This window comes from Odontomachus brunneus, unplaced genomic scaffold (assembly GCF_010583005.1).
Source record: "Odontomachus brunneus isolate Ranch 3 - 2012 unplaced genomic scaffold, Obru_v1 Obru_scaffold_120, whole genome shotgun sequence".
NCBI lineage: Eukaryota > Metazoa > Arthropoda > Insecta > Hymenoptera > Formicidae > Odontomachus > Odontomachus brunneus.
The window spans coordinates 1,013,817-1,023,319 of NW_022639570.1; the positions used below are offsets into that span (position 1 = coordinate 1,013,817).

Here is a 9,503-nt window from a genome sequence, read left to right on the forward strand (position 1 = left end):
AATCACAAGATATACGTATATAAATTTAAATATTTTAAAATATGTCATACAGAATATATAACTTATATCATAAACATTTGGTATTAATCACGTTTTCTTCATTATAAATATATGACTTGAACCGCTATTTCAATAGAATAAATTGTGGAGAAGTTAGTACTTTTCGAATGACATCAACATTTTTGTGGTTGTCGAATAGTAAGCAATAAATGCAAGCGTCATATAAGAGTCTTGCCGCGATGACTAAATATACGTGCTTTTCTATGCCTTACTTAACGAATCCGAATTAATCATTGGACACTACTAATTCCAATAGAAGAAACTGTGGAGAAGTTAGTGCTTTTTGAATGACATCGATATTTTTTGTTGTCGAGAAATAAGCAATAAATGATAAAATGTAAAAGCGGTATGTAAAAGCCTTATCGCGACGTAAAGCGTGCACTTCCATGCTTTACTTAATGCATCAATATTAATCGTATTAATATAAACAACTAATTGCAATAGAATAAACTGTGGAAAAGTTAGTGCCTTTAAAATGACCAATATCTATATATTGTGGTTGCCGAAAAATAAGAAATAAATGCTGCTAATATGTAAGAATATGACATCGAAATGTTCGCGCATTTCCATGCTTTACTTAAAACACCGGTATTAATCGTATTATTATAAACCGCTATTTCCAAAAAAATGAAATGTAAGGAAAATACAACTTTTCGAATAACATTAATATGTGTGGTTGCGTTAGCTTCGCGTTCACAAGATTTTAGCTTAATTCGGAATCCTACTCGCAGGAGGAGAAGGGTGTACTCAATGAGGAGACAGGCTCAATGTTTAACCCGTATGTTTATTTATGTACAAGTGGTGGCGTGTTCGTGTTTATTAACATTATTGCTTGGCCCCGCACCAAGGCCTTATCTTCGGCTTCTTGTTTCGCGAAGGAAATGAGGATATTCAAGCCCGCTTGTGTGGAGATGATCCGTGGGCTCTAAAGGCCTCCGGCCGAGCGACCTTCCGGGGCGAGCGTGTTGCGGCCGGTTTCCTCGGTGACGCTCCTGGTGGGCAGATCGCCGTGGTCTGCGTGGCCCTGTCGTGGGTTGACCGTTTCGGTTGTGGTGAGCGTGGTCGCAACCCCTGCTCTACGTGACGTGGAGAAAGCGGCCGTCTGGCCCGGACGTCCCACGTGTCGAGGAGATGGAGCGGCGGCCTGGGCGTCTAACGGGCGAGAGACTAAGGGGGCGTAGTCGCCATGGCCTTAGAAGCTCTACGAGATAACCACCAGGATCTCGTGCTGGAGACTCTGGTGAGGCCCCCACGGGTAACGGCCGCGACACGGTCTTCTTGATTGAAGCGGCTTGTGTCATCTTCCGTGACCTCTTCCATGGCGATGGGGTCCTCGGTGGTCGAGGTTGCCAGCGCCGACGACCATGGAGAGCTCGAAGCGGAGACCTGTAGTTCCTTCTGCTGGTCCTCCTCGCTATCCGTGCCGAATAGCTCCCGGCATCTTTCTCGAAGTGGTAGCCGGGCTAAGTTGATAGCCTCGCCCTGAGGCTGTTTTGTCATAGGCTTCGGGTTGCCTTCGGAGATCCTCGCCGTGTATGAGGGTCTCTCCTTGTAGGAGGGTTAGCTACCCGTGTGCTCTGAGTTGATCTCTGGAGATCCTTCCTCAATCGAGGTCGAGAGCCGAGTCTGCTCTTCTTGCGATTTCATCCGCTATTTATACTCTGGTTCTTTCATGGTGTTTACTATCGGTGAGCTTTAAATTTCTTCGAAAATCGCGAGGCTCGCGATTCTCCGAATTCGATGCAGGTCCCGCGCTTCCGCGAATTCGTCGCGGGCTTGCGCTTACCGTTGCCCCTCTTCGGAAATCGCGCGGCTCGCGATTCTCCGAATTCGGTGCAGGTCCCGCGCTTCCGCGAATTCATCGCGGGCTCGCGCTTATCGCTGCCCCGCCGCGTTTCTCAGAAACGCGTCGCGAGCCTCGCGGTCCCTGGAAGGACGGTGCGTAAGGTGCGCTCCGAAAACGTCCTTTTAAATAGGAGCGATGCACCTTGCGTGGAGTCTCGCTCTCTGAGACGCCACAATATGTATGATGGTTACAGAAAAATAAATAGAAAATTCAAGCTACACAAAAGTGACAGTCGACGACGTCGAAATATACGGGCGCTTTCACACCTTATTTAACGTACCTGTATTAATCGCATAAACAGCTAATTGCAACGAAATCAAGTGTGGAGAAGTTAATGCTTTTTGAATGATATCAATATTTTTTGTACTTTTATCGAGAAATAAGCGATAAATTATAGGGGCATGTAAGAGCCAGCCAGATAGCACAGAGAATTCAAAAAGAATTCAGTAGTATGTTAACAATTCTAAGTTCATTTTTACATGCGAAAAGAATTCTTTTTATTAAACTGAACTTTGAAGAACTTTTTTTGCATCTGAAAATGAACTCAGAATTAGTGACATATGACTGAATTCTTTTTGAATTCTCTGTGTTATCTGGGCTGACTGCAACGTCGAGATGTACACACGATTCCATACTTTATTTAACACCGGTATTAATTGTATCATTATAAACCTTTAATTCCAATAGAATAAGCTGTCGAAAAGTCAGTGCTTTTTGAATGACATTAATCTGTTGTTGTTGCCGAGAAATAAACAATAATTGCTAGCGGCATTAAAGAGCTTGTTGGGACGTTGGGATGTACACGCACTTCCACGTCTTACTTAACTCACTGACGTAAATTGTATTATTATAAAAAACGTTAATTTCAATATAGAGGTTTATAATTGTACAATTAATACTAGTGCGTTAAGTAAAGCGTGAAAACGATCGTATGTCTTGACTTCGCAGGCAGGCTTTTACATGCCGCTAGCATTTATTGCTTATTTGTCGGCAACTATAAAAGATGTCGATGTCATTAAAAAAGAACTAATATTTCCATATTTTATTGTATTGGAATTAGCGATTTATAATAGTATGATTTATAATAGTACGAATAATACCATTACTTTAGGTAAAACATGAGAGCGCGCATACGTCTCGATGTAGATCAGGCTCTTATAAGCCACTAGCATTTATTGCTTATTTTTCGGCAACTACAAAAGAGATATCGATATGATTAAAAAAATACTAATTTTCCCAAAGTTCATTCTATTGGAATTAGAGATTTTTAAATGTAATATTAATACAGATGCGTTAAGTAAAGCATAGAAGAAAAACGCTTAGAAGAGTCAGTGTTTTTTGAATGAAATCAATATCTTTTAATTTTTAATTTCTAATTATAAATCTCTAATTCCAATACAATAAACTGTAGAAAAGTCAGTGCTTTTTGAGTGGCATCAATATCTTTTTTGTAGTTACTGAGAAATAAACAATAAATGCTAGCGGTATGTAAGAGCCTGCCTGTGATGTTGAGACGTACGCGCGCTCCCACGCTTTACCTAAAGCAGTGGTATTATTCGTACTATTATAAAACATTAATTCCAATAGAATAAACTGTTGAAAAGTCAGTGCTTTTTGCATGACATCAATATCTTTTGTAGTTGCCGAGAAATAAGCAATAAATGTTAGCGGCATATAAAAGCCTGCATATAATGCTCAAATTAAGATTATTTCCTTCTCTTCTATCTAACTCAGTGTTCCCATGCAAAATATTCTTCAGTTACAATGGCCACAAAACATAAACCTGAACATTTTTTCGGAATTACGAGTAATGCAATGCGTCAATAGCTGAGCGAGATGTTTTTTTAACGATAAGATCGCCGCTAACTCGCCTCTGTGTTTACCGCTGCGATTGTATCTCGTCTGTGGTAAGACAAGAACAGATATTGTTGATTATTTGTCTTTATCTAACTAACGTCAAGAATCGTGGACAATACTTCTTTATCCACTGAAACAATTCGTGCACATTGGCTGCGTAGTTTATGTGCACAGTTGGTTAGAGGCGCTATAACCATTCAGCTGAAATCGGGATCAGCTAAAACCGGCCCATGAAAAACCTCTCTCCTTCTTGTAATACTCTGGCGTCTGACTTGGAGCTTGACTTTCACAGGATACAGTATTGCTGAAATTCCCACAGCCAATCAGTTTTCAATAAACAGAAACGGAAAGTGTCCTACTAGGGAACGTCCCAGTTAACTATAATACGTTTGGACACAACCAACCGATGCAAAGAATTATTTAGTGAATTATCAGGTCGAACCAATCATTACAATTTGTATCCAACCGTACCGTGGTTAATCGAGTCTCATCGAGTCTCTACTATATGCTGCCTCTCACTCTACATCTGTTCCTACCCTCACTACCTCATTTAGCAGTCCTTTCTATATGTCGATGATTTACACCTTTGACTATATAAGTATGAACTGCCAGTTATCCCCACTTTTCCTATTCTTACAATGCTTCGCTATGTAATCAACATCACGCATGCCCCCAAGGGGCAGGATAAATGTCAAAAAATCGAAACATGAAGTCAGATTTCGATAGTAAAAGAAAGGAAGAGAGAGATGGAATATATCATACGTCGCGCTTTTTTATCACGTCTGCAAGTGCAGAACCACTTGCAGTATAAATAAAATATCTATATATAAACTTAACACACAATAATGAAATAAAGACAACAATAAGTGTATAAATAAATAAATATATATATGTATTATTGCGTATACATAGCATATAAAATGTATTATTAAATATATATAAATATTGTATAATTAATAGATTCAATAATACATATATATGTATTATTGAATTTAATTATGCAATATTTGTGTAATTATAATTATATAATATTATTATCCGCTAAAAATTACGACTTTTGTTAATTTGTGTCTAAAAAAATCTGTTTGTTTAGACATTGTAATGCATTTCATAAAATAATTTTACTTGAAAATAAAATGTTATTATTAATTTAATTAATATATATTTGTGGTTCTCTAATATGTCCAGTTCTTTGACATGTATGTAAAAATTAACGAATATCAAGCATTGAATTTGTAAAGGTATAGGTTTGCTATTATACGTGAGTTCACAATATGTCATCGAAATACTGAGATTCGCTACTTATCCCTTGGAGGCGCTCTTCATGTTGATTACAGCGTGAGAATGCTAACTGGCAGTCATACTTATATAGTCAAAGGTTTACACCGAAAGGTTATCACCGGTGTGAGAGGACACTTCTCTCACTTCCGGGTAACTGCTCTTAACCACTGAGCTATTCAGACTCCTGCTCTCGATATATCTCCCGCCTGTACACTTCATTCGCCTATAACAGTAGACGAAGAGAATCCACGTCGCGGACTCCAGAGCGATGTGTGGAATCGTCATATCAAATGATGAACAGTGTCTTTTAAATACTCCCCTATCAGTGAACGATACATTACGATAGAAAATAATTAGATTCTCCGTAGATTCCATCGGTTTTTATCGCTTTCTCTCTTTTGACCTTTTTTTATCACTTATAACCGTACTATAATAATCATAATTTATTATAATTTCAATTTAAACTATTTTTGTTATCTCATGTAACCTCATAATTGTAATCACGAATGTGTAGTGGTCATTGCACGAGCTTCAATGCGATACGACAAAACAGAAGTAATATGAACACAGGCAGCGGCACATTGTTCTTCCATTTGCCTTGCGCCGGTATCCGCACGCTATATCTCTGGACAGTGCTATGGCTCGAGCGCTCTCATTTTAGCGCACGCTTTTCCTTAATCTTTCATAATTAATTTCTCGACTATTATTATGAATATTGCAAAACTTTAGAACTTTCATGTTTATCTCATTCCGTTCGATATTCCCACCAATTACAGAAGAGAATCTGAGAAACTAAGGGTGTAAACCCATGCAGTGGAATAGCGGAGCGCGGAACGAGAGCGGAACCAATTACGAGCGTTCCACAGTTTTCGCTCGTGATTGCTTCCGCTCATGATTGGTTACGCTCTCGTTCCATGCTCCGCTATTCCGCTGCATGGGTTTGCACCCTCAGTATATGATGATATTAATACTTTTGTTATTAATATATAATTCAGCCGTTTATATTTCAAAGTATTAACATTAGGCAGACTACATCATCAGTAATTAAAATATTTAATATAAAGAATTAAAATAAATTATAATTACGATAAATAATGGTTTTCATTCAGAATAAAAGAACATATGCATGCGTGTACGTGTGCACGCATACATACACACACACACATACAGAGTTTCATTTATTCAAATAGTTCATAATTGAAAGAAATTGTAATAGTCTATTATGTACATATTCTGAAATATTTAAAATTACTCATAAAATTTTATATATTTATAGATATTATTTCCCTCCATCATTTATACAATTAAATATAATATATTAATTTTTAAGCCTGCTGTGTCGTCTAGAGTAATAGCTACTCCTCGAGAAATTCCCTCGCGTCAAGAAGTTATCAGACGAGAAAGGACAGATGAGCGTAGTCGACAAAGAAATAAACGAATGTTTGGTGCACTTTTGGGTACTTTACAAAAGTTTAGGCAAGAAGAAACTAAACTTAAAGCAAAAGTAAGATATATTCAAATATGTTTAGTATAATTTGACTTTTCATATTTTACAATATTTTTTATTTATAGGAAGACAAAAAGGCAGAAGTAGAAGCCAGAGTAGAAGAAGCTAAGAGAAGAGAAAAAGAAGAGTTACGAAGAGAAAGACAACAGTTATTTTTATCACGAAAACGACAATTAGCAGAAGTACGAGCGTTAGAAGCAAAACTTGCACGAAGTCGACAGTTTCAAGACTGGCGCAATGCACAATCATTTCTTGCCTCGTTTATAAAAACACGCGCACAACCTTCCATTTATTATATACCGAAACGCAAGCATCCACAGACAGATTTGCTATTAGCACAATCCACAAAAGAACTTCATGGTTAGTATTTCCATAACTATTATTTTAAAATTTTATTATTTGTTTACATATTTGTGCAATCTTCTGCTTTTCATTCCAGAGGAAATTGATAAAAGAGAAAAGGCATTGATTGAAGAACTAAATTTAATAGAGGTTCAAGTAGGATTAGGCAAACATTCACAAAATTTCGATGGATCTGCATCTTTAAACACTATAGTACCTCCGCGCTCGTTAGAAGATGGTGAAGAAAATCGAGATCCTAATCCGGAACATAGTATTGAAGCTACGATCGATAATAATGCCGCTGTTTCAACTATACAATCTATAATAAGCGAAAATTTTGATGAAGATCATGATATAGAGAAAAAAGATGAAGTACAACTCGACCAAGTTCAACAAGATGAAAACAATGGCTAATATCTATTATAATAAAAAGAGTTGTACATATACTGTGCACATTGGATGGTCCAATATAAAGTAATAATTTTCGTAGTGAATTCTTCGAAAATATTGTTTTGATTAATAATAAAAAGTAGCATTCAAAGATAAAAAAAACGTATCTTAAATTGTAATTTTATTGTCACATAAATCCATAGTATAATCTTACAAAAAAGGAGCCTATTTTTTATATAAAAAATTATTATAAATATCCTCATTCCTCTATTATTATCGTCTATATAGACGAAATGCAATTTTTATATACTTCCTATTAACTGTATTTATCTTTCTAGAAAAATGTTGCTACAGCAGTTATATTTATTAGTAAATAGTTAATACAGTTAAGGGGATGCTGAAGTCGATGACGAACTCGAACAACGTCGATGATGCAGAGACGATCGTCACTAACATAATCACGCTATCCTTTTCGTATTTCTTGTATATACAGAATTTATATGAATGTGTGTTGTTTTGTTTTACCATATATGATGGAAAACGTAACCATATATGTGTAGAAATCTTTCTGCAAACTTTTTCGATATTTTTAAGCTTACAAATGCAGATGCGAAGGCAATCTTCTTCAAAATTTTTCTGTTTGAAGCACCTACACTTTCCGTATGTACAAGCTGCGGAATTTTTGGATTAAACATATATAAGGTGTAGTAAAAAGAAATCCATTATTTTTCCAATAGATGGCTTTAGTAATGTGTATCTCGCGTTGTATAAGTGCGATCGGTTTACGCTAGATGGCGTTAGAAAGATAAGATTTCGTACTAAAAAAACTTCTCAGACAATTTTGTGATTGTATGACTCAGTATTGTTTGAGCGCGCATCAAAGATGGACACCAGCAAAGAGAAAATACGCCATGTTTTTACAGTTTTTCTTCGATAAAGGCAAAACGCAAGCCAGGCGGCTGAAAATGTGAATAGTGTTTATGGTCCTAATACTGTAACAGCCAATCACGCACAATTTTGGTTTCGTCGATTCCGTTCCGGTAATTTTGATGTCAAAGATGCACCACGCTCTGGAAGGCCAATTGTCGAAAATGTCGATAAAATAATGGAAATCGTCGAGTCCGACCGTCATGTAAGCACTCTTTCGATTGCCCAGGAGCTAAACATTGCACAAAAAAACCGTTTGGAACCACTTGAATAAGGCTGGATACAAAAAGAAGCTCGATGTATGGGTGCCACACGAGTTAACGCAGAAAAATCTCATGGACCGAATTTCTATCTGCGAATCGCTGCTGAATCGCAACAAAATCGACCCATTTCTGCAGCGGATGGCGACTGGTGATGAAAAGTGGGTCACTTACGACAACGTCAAGCGAAAACGGTCGTGGTCGAAACGCGGTGAGCCGGTGCAAACGGTGGCCAAGTCAGGATTGACGGTCAGGAAGGCTTTGCTGTGTGTTTGGTGGGATTGGCAGGGAATCATTCACTATGAGCTGCTTCCCTACGGCCAAACTCTTAATTCGGACCTGTACTGTCAACAATTGGACCGTCTGAAGGAATCAATCGCCCAGAAGCGGTCAGCTTTGGCCAATAAGAGAGGAATTGTGTTCCATCAGGACAACGCCAGGCCACACGCATCGATAGTGACTCGCCAGAAGCTCCGGGAGCTTGGTTGGGAGGTTCTTATGCATCCACCTTTTAGTCCGGACCTGGCACCAAGTGATTACCACCTGTTCCTGTCTATGGCGAATGATTTTGCTGGTGAAAAATTCGCCTCAAGAGAAGCTTGTGAAGATTGACTGTCTCATTTTTTTGCCAATAGGGACAAGGGTTTCTATGAGAGAGGCATAATGGAATTACCTTCAAAATGGCAACATGTTATCGAAGAAAACGGTGCATATTTGACCTAAATCGGATCATTCTAACTATGCTAAATATAGCCTTCAATTTCATGCAAAAATAATAGATTTCTTTTTACACCTTATATTAGGACCTTAACTTAGTTTCCGCCCGCAAATGTTAGATGGCAATGCAAACAGTTCTAGTAGTCATTACTAACGAAACAGGTAGTTTGTGATTAATTTCGACATTTCTCGATAACATTCAGTCAGCATACACAATTATTTTCCTAAACAACAATTTCTTTTGCTTTGTGAAAAATGGAACGCGATAAAGTGTTTTTTCGACATGTGCTTTTGCACTATTTTGATTTGAAAAAAA

The 9,503-nt window shown here is 37.7% G+C and overlaps 1 protein-coding gene across 2 annotated transcripts in view; it reads left to right on the forward strand.

Annotated features, from left to right (window-relative positions):
• The window catches only part of LOC116849595 (pinin), a 63,622-nt gene extending 56,173 nt beyond the window's left edge, over window positions 1-7,449 (forward strand). For both annotated transcript variants that reach the window (XM_032826919.1, XM_032826920.1), the window contains exons 3-5: window positions 6,375-6,548; window positions 6,617-6,911; window positions 6,991-7,449. In XM_032826919.1, the coding sequence (XP_032682810.1) occupies window positions 6,375-6,548; window positions 6,617-6,911; window positions 6,991-7,307 (786 nt within the window). In that variant the 3' untranslated portion in view covers window positions 7,308-7,449. The remainder of the gene's footprint in view (window positions 1-6,374; window positions 6,549-6,616; window positions 6,912-6,990) is intronic.
• Window positions 7,450-9,503: the final 2,054 nt, after the last annotated feature.